Below are 17755 nucleotides of genomic sequence, written 5' to 3'. Positions count from 1 at the left end.
ACAAGACCTCCTGCTCACAGCGGGAGAGCAAGTTTTATTTAATGCCATGTCTAGAAGAGGGTGATGGTTTACTTTATAAATATTAGATCTCCTTTGAAATGCCACTTAAGCAGACTGTGTCAAGATTCTGAACTGACAGCTAAACTAAAAATAGTTGGGAAATTTCTGCTGCAATGATGCTTATTTTTCAGTGTGGATCACTTTGATTAATCCAGAATGTTTCATTCCTATTGTTTGGGATGTGGTTTAACTGTTATTGTTTCCCTGCATGGCCACCTCCCCCTTCCCTCCCTCCCCTCCAAGAAATGGGACTTTGCAAAATTTACATTTCAAATACATTCATTTAGAAAGATTGGTTTTGGTTGAAACTACACTTCTCAAATTAATTATTTGAAGAATAAAGGGCTTAGCTGGCTGTCCAGTGGGAACAGTGAGAAAGCTTCCCTTGGACTATGCAGAGTGTTATCAGATGGCACTGCCCCAGGGTATTGATCTACTACCAGAAGATAAGCTTGAGCGGTATTTGTTTTAAACTGTGATTTATCAGGGACAGCCAGTGACATGAGCTATTTGGAATTTGCACTCGGCAGTCATGTTACGGCCTCAATGGGTAGCATGCTAACTGCAAAATGTTTCTGTAGCTCTTGAGCATCCATTTTTAAAAGACACACTGCAATGTATTAAGTCCAGGAAATGCAGAGAATAAAAATAGGAGTTTTTTTTGCCCCTTAATATAAATAACCTACATGATAGATTTTATTTGGTGAAACATCTTGTATTACCTTCGCCATCTCTGAGAATCCTGCTGGTATCAACTGTCTTGTCAAGTTATATTTGACACTGACACAACAGTGGCCCACTGTGAGGATGGAGAGACTTCCAGTTGTCTTTTATTACAACTTCTATGCTGAGGGATAAAACCCTATCATCTTTAGGACCCGATCTTGCTCAGAGAATTGCGCAATTATTAAACCTGTTGCAGACAGTTTGCTGTTAAGCCGTGAGTTCACTTTGTGAAGTCTGTATTTATTAGTCTATACCAATTTTATTCTCCTTGTGGCAGGAACATTATCAGACTTACGGATTGTCCCATTCTGAGTCTAAAAAACACTCTTGGCTGCCTGCACCTGGGTTCCCATTTCCCCTGCAGGTGTCCTGCATCTGAGACATAACTCATCAATGGACACAACAACCCAAACACAGCTATGCATTCAAGAAATGTTGGTCATGTGAAATTCCCACTACAGAATGTTTCAGCTTGCCAGATGAAAAAAGTAGAGACGGACAGCTTCATGCAACTAGGCTAAGAAGATTCAGTCATTGCATGCAAGAGATTTAATGAGTGCTTCATTTAGGGAGCAAAGTCCAGGCCATGAAACAGAATTGCCTTTTCCCAAGGTAAACTGTTAACTCTGGGCACCTTCTCTGCTGAGACAGGAGATGATATGTATTTCGCTGCAACCAAGACCTGTGTTGCTGTGCTTGCCTCTGATTCCTCTAAATGACTACAAGACGATGGTTTGTCTTGCTAATTAAAGCTTCTCTTATAGCAAATAGGTTATCCCTTGGAATTAACAATTCGCCCTTCACTTGAATGTTTTTACAGCATCAGTGGTTGTAAAGAAATAGTAAAAGAACAGAATCTCAGAAACAATGAATATGCAAATATTCAGAATTTTTGAAATGCTGTCTCAGCAGTTCTTTATGAAACATCTTTCATTATAATCAAATGACTGACTGTGGTGGTATGGAGGGCTGTGATCAAAGTGGCTGAATGCTGTAGAAATGCCTATAAATCTACACACCCCCTGAACTCAGTCGGAGCCAGCATTTGACTCACGCTCCCTAATTTCAGGGCTTTGAAATCTAGGTAACATTAAATTGCAACAAAAATATACAAAGATATATTTTGATATACAACAGAAGGATGCCTTTGCTATTTAAGGTAGGGACAGGGCTGGAAGCAGAATGCTTGGATGAGGGAGTGAAGAAGAATGGCAGTGTGCTGTCAGCCATGTCCCTGCAATGGGGACTGTAGGCTGCTCAGTCCTGCTCCCCAGGCTGTGTTGTGTGAGACATTTAAAAGACAGAGTGTTTTCCCCTACCCAAAAATATAAGTAAATAAAACAAAAAATACATTGAGGCTGATGCTACGGAAGTGTCTCCCCAGAGGCCTGAAGTGAAGGTGTCAGGAGGTGCTGAGCTGACAGCTGTGTGTGGTGAGAGTACCGCTGCTGGCTGCTTGGAACCATTCAGAGCAAAAAGGAGAATCATCATCACTCTGGTGATGGCATATTCAAGATTAATGTGAAGGGTAAATCAAGTCCAATTCAGCCTTTGAAGTTGAAGGGGGGAAAGGAGTAAAATACACTCGTCTGTACTGTAGGTCTCAAATACCCAATCTGTGATTTCATGGAGGAAAAAACTGTGTCACTGAACTCCTTTTAGGAACTGTGTCCTTGGCTAATTAATTTGCTTTATGTGTTGTCCACTTTTGGGGGGGAAGGACTGCATTTGTGTGGGGTGGTATTATTTTAGGAGATGTCTCAGTTAATTATTATCTACTGAAACGTCACCTAGGAGATACTCCCTCTCTGTCATGCAGCTTGATACTTCATGCAGTAAAAGGTAACTCTTCCATCGTTCATTAAATTATGTTGTGGTGAACTTATCTCCACTGGGTCTCAATTAAGAAGTGAAGCCAGTGCCTTTAGAGGAAAAGGCAGAGAACAATCAGAATATACTGAATATATAATTTGATATCTGGAAACAAGCAAGAGGAAAAATATAGTGTGCAAATGTGTAGACATTAAGAACGTGTTATGTCGCAAAGATTTGTATTTGGAAGTAAAATATAATTAGATCATTATTGTTCATTAAGAATATTTAGTGTTCTTAAAAATTCAAGGTGTTCTTTCTAAGTTTGTTAACTACTGTAAATTTACTGTAGTAAATATTCATTTTCCTTACTACTTCCCTTGTATCCATTTTAGCACCTCTGGGAACTTCAGTCATACTGATTGTGGGCCCATTGTTTATTAACATGGTTTATAAAACTGCAGTAAATTTTCTCTTACATTCTAATTTAATTAAACATTTTTGGTTTAATACAATGCTTTTATTTTCCTTTAAAAAAAAAGTTTAAAGTATATAGTCTCTCTGGATGTTTTTCTACCAAAAAACCCTCGAAGCTCCTTTCATTAAATAATTCCAAATGTGAAGAACAAAAAAGGAACTTATCTCAACTTTTGTTTCTCAGACTTCCTTTCCTACCATTCTTTCTGTGCTGCACACATATTTTTTTTTCCCTTTTTGTTTCTCTCCCATTTACATGCTTTTCTTTCCAAATGCTGTTATAATGATTAGCTAGATGCATTCTGCAGGCGTTGGTGAAATGTGGTAGTGGAACAGGCAGTGACATAGCTGGTTTAACATGCAGCACTGAATACATCATCAATATGTAGGTATTAATACTTGACTTTGTACATTCTTGAGTAACTTAATTCCCTTCAATAGCATAAGAATGAGCAGCTCATAAATGCAGAATAATTGGAATTTTAATTAAGTAGTGAATTAAGGATGCCTCCTCTTTACAGGTAGTAACATCTCTTGAGTAAATGGATGGAGGGGCAGGTTTCAATTTAACAGCTTATGAAAACCCAGTTTGGTTTCCACAATTAGACTTGGCTGTTCACAGTATCTAAATGAACTTAGTGGCTGAGGTGCCGATGTTTGTTTTGGGCATGTGAATGGCATCTCAGCCCTGCTTAAGTTCTCACCACAGTCTTTAGGTTGTGTTTTAAGCAATTACAGTGAATTACATTAAAGTCTCAATGAGTACAGAATTGCTTTGCTATGGCATAAAATTCATGGTATCTGCCTGCAGGTGTCTGTGTTTACTTTTGTGTCTATTTGGATACACACCTTTTCATTGAAGTACACCAGCTACAATGGAGCAGTGAGAGGAGTTTGTTTTCTTGTATGAGATAAGCATCACCATGTTGTTCCTAGCAGCTGCATGCACAATTAGGAGGACCCAATTAAAGCTGCATTCAGTTCACATACAGCAGCAGTGATTGCTGTCTATAATTTCTTCTGTGGTTTGACTTACGGGTATTAAGTTGTGCAGAACTTTATTAACAAATAATGTCAAGTCAAACGACTAAAGAAAAAAATGCAACAAACTGGAAACAGGTATGTAGGATCTTGGCCGTTGTACACTACCTGAACCTTGAGAAAAGGAGTCTCCCCTCACACCCCTTTCAAATAGCCACTTGGGCAAATGACCAGTTTCTTCTATTTAGGCTTGTGCTTTCTGTCCTCCTGGCCACAGTAATAAGTATTCGTGTATCATCTCATCTGCTTCCGTGTCAGACATTCTGACTGCAGCAGGTGCAGGCCATCCAAAGACTCCTGTGAATTCAAGCCTAAAGTAATTCTAAAGCCAAATACACTTTTGTTTGTCCCAGTCATTATCTGTGCCATCATTACAAAGAGCTCAGCGCTACAAATCATCATGCCAAATGGAAGGAGAAAGGTAAGTGAATTAGAACAGAGAAGGAACAGGGCACTGGACCGTAGGCACCTCCTTTGAGGGGTGAGTAGTTTAATTCACAACCTACTTTTTTTCCCTCCTGAGGCTGTTCAGTTCCCACTGCTCCAGAAAGGGACTGGGTGTCCCCTGATTGCCTCCCAGACCTTGTAACTTCCTTTGCTTATGATCATACATACTCGGTGGCACAGCACATTTCACTTTCACCATTTAGGAGTACCCAAAGTCAGTAAACACTGATCTCTTGGCAAATGTGCTACAAAGTGCAAAACATCAGACATCTAGCCCCTGCAAAGAGATTTATGAGAAAACATGTGGTTTTGAACCAAAAAAGCAAGGACAGAAGCCCTGAAAGGCTCCATTTCTGTAGGTGTAGACAGTCAGTGGATAGTGACTCTGAAAAAAAGGAGGGAAAGAGCATGTCTGAATTGCCCTTATGTCCAGAAGTGGCAATGAGGAAGAGCCTGGCTGGAGCATTTTTCCCCTTAATCACCACATAGGTCTTCTGAAGTGGCTGAGACCCAAAGATGGGACTTAATTGTGCAAGGTGAGGAATACTCTGACCCTCAGGCAGCAGATCACTTCAGGCATCAGAGCAGAACTAACGGTTGTGCCACTTAGTTGATACTGAAGTGCTTTTCTGCACTGATGCTATGAGATAGCATCTTGTAGGATAGGGTCTGTACGTAACAAGATTAAAATCAGTTAATGACCCTGCATATGTCAAGTGGTGACAGATCCAAAACCAGTCCTTATTTTCAAAAATAGCTAATTAATTTGGAGAAAATTATAAACACGTCCACATGAAGTTGCTCTTGTGTAGGGCCTATACAAGATCAGTTATTTGCTTTTTATGCTCTCTTGACTGGTACTAAAGCAGTAAAATGGCAGTTATGATGCTGATACACAAAGCAAGCCATAATAGAGAAGAAAGCCACCTTTAATTTCAAGCTCCACTAGAATCATGAAAGGAAAATTAATGTTTACTAAATGAAAAAGGATGATACTGCTAGAGAGAGGAAGTTTTGGTTAAGCTTTTAGGGGAACGTTAATAACTTTGAGAAATGGAAACATATATAATAAAACACGTCTAAAATGGCATAAACTTTAGAAAATCTAGCAGGTATTTTAAACTTACCTCAGTTCCTCAGTGTGGTATCAAATTTTAAAAATCAAGCAAACTGAATGATAGCTGACTTATGAAAGAAAGCTATCTAGTGCTCACACATTTTCTGTGAAAAGCTCAATATAGTCTTACATTTAGAATAAACATTTTGAATGAAATGAAAGTCTGCTGGTCAACTTTTGCACGCTTCTGTAATTCCTCTGCAAAATTCCAGGGGAATCTGAGAAGCATCCAGGCTTGTTGCCTAGGAATATACTTTCATAAAGCTGCCACTCTGGGACTGCTGACATATCACAGTGCGGTTGAGTTTTGCCTGTGATATGTTGCCAAGCACCATAAATGAATGCAGCTCTGAGATGGCAGGTCACTTTTTATTTTGCCAGACACAACAAAGAAGTGTCAACCTCTGACAGTTTTTTAAAGCAGGCTTTAAAAGAAATATCAAACCTTTTTTTTTCTTTTTTAACCAGTCAGCACCTGAGAAGAAGTGCTCACAGAAAAAGAGAGGATAGGGAAACCTATGGGAGTGGAAGCTGCACTATGCGAGTGATTTAGCACTGCATCACTCCAGTTTTATGCTGATAAATACATTTGGGATTAGGTGACATGGACTTTATGCCATCAAATAAATGGGCAGTGGATCTGGTTCAGTCATCTGATGTATGTGTACACCACTGCAGTAGGATTATAACTGCTGCTAGCAATGCACTGGATTTTGTGATAATGTCACAGTTAATATGGTTTCATCTTGCCTTTTTGTAGTAGGATCTAGCAGTCCTTAGGTATCTTGAAGCCCCTGCAGAGAAGCTCCTTTAGAATAGGAAATGGAGATATTTGGCAGGTGATTTGCCTCATATAACACAATACAGCACAATCTATAAGTTGTATGGCAGGAGAGGAAGAAACTGCAGAGGCTTTGGATCCCAATTGCAAAGTCTAACACCAAAGTGTTCTGACTCTTGTGAAGAACTTGCTGATGGTCAACAGGAAATACTGGGTCTTATAAATAGTGGCCTGCAGTGCTATAGCTTATTTGCTTTAATGGGCTTTAGGCTAAAGCATGTTAACAGAAACTGTGAAAAAAAAAGTGTCACTGTCCAATAGCGTGTCATAAATAAATGCTGTGTTTTTCGTACGACTTCCAAAGATACAGCATAGTCATGAAAGCAGAGGAAAAGCATTGTAGGAGACAATCTCTATACATTACTAGTGATAAAACAGCTTATACGTGATTGCTTTCAGCACTAGAAATGACTTCTGAAGAGGTCTGCACTGACAGTGTGGGGTAGGGTTTCTTTTGTAACCACCTGGACCGCATTTGATCCCCCTATAGCAACAGACTGATTAAGTCATTGCCAGGACTTCTTTCATGGAAAAATATCCAGGTTCACAGTCACAGTCAGACTAAACAACAACCATTTTAACCAACAAAATGGATATATTGTAAGACTGCATTTCCCTCATGTAAGTGCCTTGCCACTGCAGACTAGGAAATAGATCTCTTTCTTTTCGTCCCAGTAACTGCAGACTCTTGGGAACTGAGTCCGCACACAGGGAATTTTTTGCTGGGGGAAGTTCAGCTAAAGAAGGCTCAGAGAATGAGAGCAGAAGGTTCATTCACTCTTGAGTTGATGGAAGCTGACCTTACACACAGAACAGTGTGCCACTTCTTCTTGAAAAGAGTATCAGTGACCTTGCTTGCCTCAGCTACAGTCACCAGCTTCTTTTGTTCATGATTTCTGCTGATGCTGTCAGTTGAAAAGCAGATTAAACAGTGTCCAGTTTATAAAAAGCAGTAAGTTGCAAATTGTGAGAAAATTCCTTCTGAAATTATATATCAATGCTAGTTCATTTTCAATTGTAGTTATAAAAAGTTTCCGGTGTGACAAACAACCAGTGCATTGTGTGCTAGGATAGTATTATGGAAATGTATAGGGAGCGTGGAGATGTGCATAGGACTGTAATTTGTGAGTAACAAGGTGTATGTGCTCTGAATAAGTAAATAAGAAAATTTCAGTATAGCTATAATATTGGTATTTGTTCTAAAACTACTGCAAAATACAGTAAGATTTCTATGCTGTGGCTCCTTTGTGGCATCATGTTTGCAATAGCATTTGCATGGTGCCCTTCAGACCGTCATCTTCCCTTTCACCCTCTCCTCCCCATCACACCCTGAGTAAAGCAGAAAATAAAGAAGATGACAGTATTATGTTAGAAACTGGTAGATGAGGTAAGGACAGCAATCACTGCAGAATCTCAGTCAGATGAGTTTCAGACTTGGTTATAGTCGTACTTGACTTTCAAATTCTCATATAGTCAGACTGCAAAGCCATTTCCATTCTACTCCCTGTTTTCACCCTTTTGTAGCTCTCACAACATGCATCCTTTGAGATGTATTTTACACTTTTTACGAGCTCCCAGAGGAGTGTGTGCCCATACATATTCATCTTAAAAGTTCTAACTGAAAACTCTTGCAGGTTTGTGAATTTAGTAACCATATAGCAAAATCCCAATGCTTTTACTGCAGAAGCCAAATTTTGTATCATGGACTCACAAACTGAAGGGAAGGGACCTTAAAGCTCATCTAATTCGAACCCCCAGCCATGGGAAGGGACACCTTCCAGTAGACCAGGCTGCTCCAAGCCCTGTCCAACCTGACCTTGAGCACTGCCAGGGATGGGGCAGCCACAGCTTCTCTAGGCAACCAGTGCCAGTGCCTCACTACCCTCACAGGAAGAACTTCTGCCTAATACCTAACCTAAATCTACCCTCTTTCAGTTTAAAGCTATGTCCTATCCCTACTTGTGTTGGAAGCTCCACAGCTGGATGCATGCTAGGTTGTGATGAGCTTCTCATCAAGCAATACTCCCAAGACCTTCTCCTCAGGGCTGCTCTCAATCCAGTCTACCCAGCCTCTCCTTGTGCTTGGAATTGCCCCAACTGATTTGCAGGGGTGTATATATATATTTTACAGGGAGAATTATTACAAGATCATTGCATTTCTGTATGGTGTATGACTATAATTCATACCGCTTCTCACCCCACACCCCTGCTTTATCCTGCACTCTCCACAGTAATACCACTCTTCATAGATGCTGAGAAAATGACTGTCGTAACTGAAGTTATTGTCTCTTTAATGACCACAGGAATACCTACTGAATTTAATATATTGGCTTAGGAAATCTGTTTTGCCAACCCTAAATGGCTGTCTGTCTTAAATATATCTGCTCAGAGTGATGTGCATTATATAAATAAAACTACACAGACAGCATGTTTGTCAATCAGCAAAAAAGGCTCTACACCCACTATCCTGGGCACATATACTTTGTAAGCATTCGTTTCCAACAGATAAATGTAATCAAGGTTTATATGCTCACAGAAGCCAACAGGATGGGATTTTTTCACTTGAAAGATCAGAAGAAAATTGTAACTAATGTTGTGGAAAATTACTTTGATATTGCTTTCTCAGTACAGCATCACAATTAGGTAGAAATGTGAAGCACAGGGAAAGAATAAATGAATAGTAACAAATCAACACAAACAGCTACTGTCAGGAGTACTTTGCTCAGTGAAAGTAATGTAAGCATTACTTAAAGTTTTATGGCTGTGGATTTTATACTGGTTTAAGTAGTACATCAAGGTCTCACCATCATGCTTGCTAGGACTAAAACAATCAAGAACAGTTTCTGGAACAGACTGATAAAACTAAAGCACCAAAGTATTTTTATTAATCTTGTTTCATAAATTGTACTATCTTAAATTAAAAATGACTGAACACACTAACAATGAAAAATGTTCTTCTGGACAATGCAAAATTCCCCTATTCTGCTTTTCTGTGGAAAATAAATGTTTCTGACTTTTCTGTAGTCTTCCTGATGAGATTCCAGCATCTGGCAAATATGTTTTACTATATAGTGACTGCACGGGAAATACAAAAGCCAAGGCTAATTCAATAGAACTTTGCCATGCAGAATCTGTTGTCCTATGTAGCTTAATCACACATGCATTTGTTCAATTCTATTTAGGGAGCAATCAGACAAGCAAATTATAGCAATATCCGATCTCCATTAAAAACAGGCCCTTTTAAGGGGAAGGATCCTTCTCAGCATGCCAAAAATGTCACTTGTGATTGACAGATATTCACAGGAGACTGTCTGCAAATGAAGTATGTCTACCACTCTAGTTAATGAAATGAATATTTCTTTTCCTGTGTCCTTTAAACACCTAATAGGTTGTAGTGATAACTGGCATCATTTTCAGAAGCAATGGTTATGAGTAGTATCTGAGACCACCGGGAGTTCAAAGCACTTAACACACACAAAAATCAGCCAGACAGAAATAAGAGTAATTGTATTGAGCACCTTTTACTCAGGGGTGCAGTTCTGGTTCCTATTAACATAAATAGTAATTGAATGTGAGAATTGATCAATTGATTATACACCTTTGGCAATAATAGCATTGTTGGGATGTTCATGTTTTATCTATGCAGAACTCTGCTCACGGCAATCAAGTCCGTTAAAGTTTACCTGCTGGAGGCAGGAGCACTGTTCAAACTCACTCTTATTTAAATGTTCTTGGCCATCCGTTTCTGCGGTTATATCGCTCTCAAAAATCACTCAACAGTGTACTACAATCAGCAGTTGGTGTTCAAGAGGTATGACAGGTCAGGATGAGGGACCAACAATGAAAAAAAAGGAGAAAAAAATGTACTGATTTGGAAACACCACTAGAAATTCCTTCTCTTTCAGAAGCAAAGAATTAACTTTCCAATGTAAAGTTACACATTCTTAGTTGCATTAGAGTACTACCTGTGTTTACTGTCCATATGTCTTTCCCCTCACCCTCTACCTACTGTCCAATTTCAGTCAAATATATGTAAGTATAGAAAAATCAATTGCAAAAGCACTGAAGTGACTGGTTAATTCTCTGCTTTGCACAATGATGATGATTCATTATTTCTACAGTTTCAGCTGAGTGGCTGCTTTAAAAATTGGTGTGCAGTTGGACTAAATAATAAACATATTAATGTACAGATTGTTTAGTGACATGGAAACAAGTACTTAATAAACCTGGACACAGAAATTAGCCTTAATGTAATTATGTAAGAGTTTTCCCTGTTAGGGTTCAGCGCTATTAAAAATATTAATAATACTTTAAAATCTACACAGTTGTGTTCATTGTACAATGAAGGTATCTATTGAACAGGACTTTTATAAAGTACTTACGTAGTCAAAAGAGAATTTCAGTGTATATAAAAGCAAACAGTGACCAGACCTTGGCACACAGGGGCATTATTATGAGCTGGAGTAACTGTGCTGGCATTTGTCTAGGCTCCCAACCAGCCTTTGTTACAGCCTTAGCCAAAGAGATAGTGACTAAGTAAATCAAGAGATCTTGTGCTTTCTCATACTTCTTGTGTGCCTCTCCTTTAAACGGAAACCACGAGTTCAGTTCTTACATTGATGTAGTCTTTGTGGCTCTTCACAATTTAAAGTGAATAGCACACGAAGATGGTGTGCGTCTGGATGAAAGTTATGAAAATTTTAATGGAAGTTAAGCACATTAAAAGAATGAATCCCAAAATATTGTATGTTTCTTGCATGAGTCATTTATGCATCTCTTATTTTGCATCTCCCTGTCACATTGAATACCCTATACAGGCAAAGGTAGATTCCAAAACATGTCTGCAGGAACTGAACTTTTGGTGGTATTTCCCAATTTCATATTTCTAGTGGCATAGCTGGCAGCAGAAGTTCGTCTCAACTTCAGCAGAAAATTGACTCCATCCAGCTGGACCCTGTGCACCTTGGCAAAGATCCCTGCATAATCAGTTAATTGGTTCTTGGAACAATTTTTTAAGCAAATTCCTTTTTTTTCTTTTTTTTTTTTTCTTTTTTTTTTTTCAATTGATTTCAAAATACCCGTCATTAAAAAATTACATACCTTTGTTGAGGCAACCTCTGTGAAATATGTAAAACATGTTAAGGGTATAAGTACAAAATGTTGAACATGAAGGAGTGGGTGAGTCAGATAGAAAGACGAATGCTAACCTGGTGTCTGCTGATGAACTATTTCTTCTGGATCCTGCAGGTGAATGAAGACAACAAGTCCAGCTGCTCCAAACAGCAAGATGAAGGAGAACATACATGTCAGCCTCATAATTACTGTTCTCAGATCAATCCAGTTCTGACCCGGGAAAAGAACTGCACACAATCTCCAGGACGCTTTTCACTCATAGTCTCATCCTCTCAGCTGGAAGTTTGATGTAATACATCTACAAGAGGTAAAAAAGCAACCTAAAACTTAACATGCAGATCATTTATATTTTTCAATGCAGGTTAGTAGATTTAAGTCCTTTTTTAGACCAAATAACTGATTTCTCTAGAATTTCTTTGGTACAGTTAATTGCAATTATCCAGTCAGTTTCTGCCCCATCAGTTTGTCTTTAATTGTATGTCACTGTTTTTAACATCTTGAAAAGGCAATGTAGAATATCATTAAAGAGCACAGTTTGGGAGAAATGGTCATGCCATGGTTGCAATTTGCACAAAACCCCCTCTTAATAATCACACCACCATTCGCTTGCTTCAAGTGAAGCATGTGTCGCTTTCTATTTTTCATTGGTTAAACAATATGAAAGCATAAAGTGATCTAATGTGGGTGAAATGATCACAGTTGCTGCACTTGCATGTCAAACTTGAGGAGAAGGATGAACAGCGGGCAGCTTCCTGCTTCACCCTTGGTAAAAAGAGTCACACAGAACTGGTACCCTACAGGTCCCCATGATGCCTGTTGAAAAAGCTCTGCAGATGTACTGATTTCCAAGGGAAGTACTGGTCACAGTGCTTGGACCTCCTTTCCTGGCTTGCAGAACGCACAAGAAAACAGAAAGTGGGCAGTAAGTGGACCGTCTGCGCAGGTGATGGGCAGGGCTGCCTTTCCTCTCCTGGGAACAACCAGCACGTTTCTGGGCTTGGTTCAGTGAATTCTTACTATTCAATATAACACTTTCCATTATGTGCAGCTCCAGTGAAAGGGCAGCAGCCAGTCCCAAGTGGGTCGGTAGTAGGTCATTCTAAACCTCTTGCTGAGCACAGCCATAAGGCAAATACTTCCCTTTAAGCACATGAATAGTCCCACTGGAACCAATGTCCATTCTGGTAAGATACCAGGAAGTGAAAAAATAAAAGAAGGGAACCAGAGAAGAATACCATTAGTGTGCCACATGGCTTTATCAGTTAAAATAAATGCTTTTGTCACAGAGTTAATGCTGGTCCTGTGTTTTTTAGCAACATGAAGGAAAGTGCATTAGAGCACAGGCAGTGGAACTGGTTACTGAAAATGTAACTGGATTTCTTACCAGCAAATCTTTGAACACAAGAGTTCAGGCTGGAGATCAGCAGAAGTCACAGGGGTGGCAATCACTTCAGTTTTCTCATCTTTCAATTGTAAATGCAACCTCATCTGAAGGAAGGATTCTGAAGGTGGTGTTTCTTTACAAAGGAGGTTTTAAGGACAGAGAGACTGTGTAACACTAGTTTTCAGGGAGGGTGCATTGTGGAAAAATGATAATTCAAAGTAGTTATACCAGAAAAAGTCTTTAAAGATTTGTTCTCAATGTGTCTGGAATATTTGGTGTCGGGGAGAAAGTGTTTGCTTTTCATGGTTTCCATAGCAGGTGTTTAATTTTCTGCAGTGAACTGGCATTCCAAAATTCTAAAATGCAACAAAGAAGAATACGCATTGTGCAGTCCTGATGAAGTAATTTCTGTGCCTCTTATTGGTGAGGTTATCTAATGGCAGCTATGGTTATTTAATGTGTAAAGCAGCCTGACCTCCAGGCCAGGAGCACTGGTGGATGCTTGTATCTTAAATGAATGCAGAGCACTACGTTCTCCCTATATATAGGTGAATTCAGCTTTATTTTCTGTTAAAATTATGGCAGACATTAACTGTGTGGGTTTGGGTTGGTGTTTGTTTTTTGTTGTTTTTTTTTTTTAACTTCTCTTTTTTCTTCTTTTTGCCTTAAATATCTCCCACCCTTTAAAAGTAAAGCTAAATGAAAATGTTACTAATGTTTTCCAGCACTAACAAAGCCAAGTCCTTATTGGTCCTTGTGCAGGTCCATCTGTGCCTGTTGTGTGCATGTGTATATTTTGCACATATATTTAATATATATGCTTAAAGGTCAAATACTAACTCTAAAGCCTTAGGGGAGGCAGATTAGGGAAGGAGGATTAGCCTTCAAAGCAGCTGCGTTGCTGTTCAAACCACTGCTCTTATAAGCAAACAATTAGGGAACATGAACCCCTCTCTCTGTTTCAGTATGGAATTTGTGCTACTTAGTGGTATAGGTAAATGGGTACTTTCAATCAAATCCACCTGTGGCAAGGCTGATACAGCACCAAAATCACACAATCATTTTGTGAAACCATCCAGTTAGAGCTTTCTAAGAGCTGTATTTAATTACCTAATAGAAACTTTTCCCTTTTTGTAATGAATTTATGGTCTCTGCATGTCCATGGGAGGAGGATGCCACTACCTGAGTTTACTGGGAGTGTCTTGCCCAAGGCTGTACAATAAAGGCTGTGGTGCAGCAGAGAGTGGAAGGGTCTCTCAGCCCTGAGACTGGCTTCGGTAGTGCTGCCCTTCTCTGCTGGGAATGCCCTTGCATGTGGCGGAACAGAGAGATTGCAAGAAACTCACCATCATAATTTGAGAAAGAGCAGCTTGAAAACATCCACTTGCAAAGAACAAGGGGTTTATATTCCTTAACGTGGAATTTTAAGGTCATTTTTTGAATGAATTATACCCTTGAGCAAATAAGGGTTTCTAAAACAACTGTTATTAGCTTAAGATGCTAAACTGTTTTCCCTGGTTTTGATTTGTTGAAGTGTTCTTGTTTGAAGTAGAGGCAGCATCAAGACAGAAGATCCCTAGCCAGCTTTTAATTAGTGTGAGAAATGCTACAGTAGCAGTTTTAAACAGTTAAAATGTTTGCATTATTCCACATCCTACAGACAGGTTCACATAACTGTTTAGGTTAGATACTACAGTGTCTTCAGGGCATCTGAAGACACAGAAGTACCAAAAGCTAGAAGAAAGCATGTATTGAAAGAATATATGCTTTATAACTGTAAAGAAAGACCGCTGCTTATGGCCTGTTACCACTACATGTCTTTGCAAGCAGTGAATATAGAGGGAGTCCAAGAAGGAAAAAGAAAAGAGAACCTCTTTACTCTCAACAAAACACAAACTTCAGAGATCTTTAAATTAGGGTCTAGGCTTTTCCACTTTCTATTCTCCTGTAATTATTTTTTCAATCAGTTGACTTTAATTAACGTGTCCTATGAGAGGAAAGCTGGTGAATGGGAATGGTTGGTTTATACATGCTGAGCATGTGCTTCCTAAGCCCTCCCAGGCTGGTTGTTGAGTTGCAGGAGCAGAGAAACTCTGAAAGCAGTTAGCACTGGCTGATAAATGTGAACAAATATCCTCATTAAGGAAACATTTGAAAATATCATTTACACTCAAATCACATCATTTTGGAGATGGATGAGATAAAAAACCTACAAAAAAACCTTAGTGGAGCATCAGATAACAGTTTCTTCAGGCAATGCTTCCTCAGGCATGGGAGAGAGTGGGATGCTGTATGTGGGAGCTTTTGATTGATCCCCAGCATTTGGGAGGCAGGATTTTAACAACTTCTGAGCCTTCAACTTACACTTTGGATTTGCAGTCACACACTTTAACTGTGTTCCTCACAACCAGCAATAACATATCTTTATAATTCTTATTAGTATTATTGAGAGCACAAGAAGATAAGCTTGCGAGCACCTTCCAACCTAAGCTCCCATTTTTGGCTGTCCTGAACTTATTAAACAGATGGAGTAATGTTCACTAAAATGTGCAATAATGAATTGAAATATTTAACTTTTAATTTAATCTTCCTTTATTAATTTCTCGGGTGAATAAAACTCCTATGTATCAATATATGTTTTTCTAAGCTTTCTTATTACCATGGTATGTGTATGCTCTGCCCTTGAAAGCAGCAGAAGTAAGTGTGTATGTGGATAATAATTAGCACTCAGATAGCACTTTCCAGTTCAAAGACATTCATTAATCACCACAGTACTCCTATGAATTGTGAGGTTAGGAAGTACTAGCATCAGGTAGGAGAACAGGTGTTGCATCATTAAAGCAAGCCCTTTAAGGAAAAACATGTATAGTTTTAGGAAAAATCATCCAAATATGTCTGTGGAAAATATTCTAGTATTATAGCAAAATTTCCAGGCACCAAACCTTTTACTTCCAGACACAGAAGCAGGGCTGATTCCCCCTGCTCCTAAGCAGTACTGAAGTGCACTGCAAACCAATACGATGGGAAGGATTTATTTAAATCTTTTGACAAGACTGACACTGGAAGCAGTGCTTTGCAAGCCTATGTTTTTGCAGTAACTGTCTGGAAGCCTAAGGGCTGAACAGTTTTTCTGTGAGCAATTTGATGTTATGATAATGGATCAGTCCAAGAAGGACAAAGAGACTGTTTTCTACCAACATTTCTGTTGTCTGATTCCTCATCTGAGGTGGGTCAGCAAGCTGTTTGATAGCACACGGCTGTTCATTCGTGAGTTCTGCAGATGTGACATTCTCTCTCTTGTCTGCTCACAAGCCTGTGTAAAGAATGGGATTGATAAGATAGTAATCTAAGGGCATGGTGTAATTCTTATGTGAGAACTCAGAGGATTGCCTTTGGTCCATCTAGAACTCAGTATTTCCCTTATAGGAGCTATGTTGATGCTTCAAAGTAAAGTAAAAAGCCTTGCAGAGTAAAGCCGTAGGATAACTTGCCCCCAAGAAAAGGTCTGTCAATCTTTAGTTGAGGTTACCTTCTTTTTATGTGGGTAGCATATCTGAGACTGGCATGATGTCAGGGTATGCAGCTTTCACAGCACTACCAACAATTGCTTTCTAAGAGCCTGGTGACTCATGGAGAGCAGTAGGGACAGGGCACACACGATAGCTACAGCCCCTTGTTTCTCTCTGTTGGCTGCTTATGGAGACCCGGTAGAACCCAAACTCCCTGTCCAACTGCGTGCTGCTGTGCTTTCACACCCCAGATAGTCAGTGACTAGCCCAGCTAAATTGGCCTGAAGATGAAAGGAACTGCGCCAAGATGAAAACAGAAGGGGCTCTTTTCCTATGTAGGACCAGGGGAAGTGAAGGGCGGAGGTAGGCCAGAGACACTGTAAGACTCATGCCCACTGCAGGGCACCTTTACACTCTCCCTTCCCTGGGATTTCACTGCAAGGTGCAAATGCAGCTCCCAGTGAATCAAGGAATGCAAACTAATGCCAGCGTCAGGTTTACATTACCATATACATAAGCAAGTCAACAAAACACCCAAGTTCTTTGCAAACATCTACTGATTGCTAAATTGGACAATTACAAATCACCTATGAATGAATGTAAATGCCCACCACACGCACAGTAAACTTCATTTTGCATGCTGTGTGAGCTTTAGTTGATACTCCTTTAGTTAATAGCAGGCTGCTGGTTTAGAGCAGAGTCAAAGCCCACTGTTTAGCAGTGTTCTGCTGCTTTCCTTTGAATATCTTTGCTTTTTGAAAGCAGGGATTGATGTGCTCTGTGTGCTGTTGAATAACCAGGTCCTAAGCAGCAGAGATTAGCTTGGGTAGGGGCTCCTGCTGCTGTGGTTATACCATTCTTGAGAGGCAAACTGAGCTGTCTCCATGGTGGTGTGGAGCTGTCTGGAGAAGTATGGGTCCACTGTAGCAGTGCCCAGGCTCTTTGTATGAAGAAACATGGCCCTATGCAGGCACAGCCTCAGCAGTGCCTTTTATGTTCAATCAAGTGACCCCAGTTAACGGCACTCATTTACTGGTAGTACTGCCAGTTCAGAGAGAGATGGTTATAAATGCAGAAGTGTAAGTCAACCATTACCTGATAGAAATAAAACACTGTTAAATTTCAGGACTGCTGTAGCTGATCTGGGGAAGTTTAACTGGGAGCTGTTGGCAGCTGGGAGCTGTGATGGGTTTTTTGCTGTCTTCTGG

At 39.7% G+C, this 17755-nt stretch overlaps 1 protein-coding gene across 3 annotated transcripts in view; it reads right to left on the bottom strand.

The window, feature by feature from the left end:
• CHST8 (carbohydrate sulfotransferase 8) overlaps window positions 1-17755 on the bottom strand; it is a 176234-nt gene that overhangs the window by 120707 nt on the left and 37772 nt on the right. For 2 of the 3 annotated variants that reach the window (XM_057400180.1, XM_057400181.1), the window contains exon 2: window positions 11729-11952. The exons of the other annotated variant lie outside the window; for it this stretch is intronic. In XM_057400180.1, the coding sequence (XP_057256163.1) occupies window positions 11729-11837 (109 nt within the window). In that variant the 5' untranslated portion in view covers window positions 11838-11952. The remainder of the gene's footprint in view (window positions 1-11728; window positions 11953-17755) is intronic. 3 annotated transcript variants of the gene reach the window in all.

This window comes from Pezoporus wallicus, unplaced genomic scaffold, assembly GCF_028554395.1.
Source record: "Pezoporus wallicus isolate ANWC-B61680 ecotype Strahan unplaced genomic scaffold, APGP_CSIRO_Pwel_v1 contig_447, whole genome shotgun sequence".
Lineage (NCBI taxonomy): Eukaryota > Metazoa > Chordata > Aves > Psittaciformes > Psittacidae > Pezoporus > Pezoporus wallicus.
The sequence above is the reverse complement of the archived record's forward strand: the minus strand, read 5'-3'. Positions and strand labels throughout refer to the sequence as shown.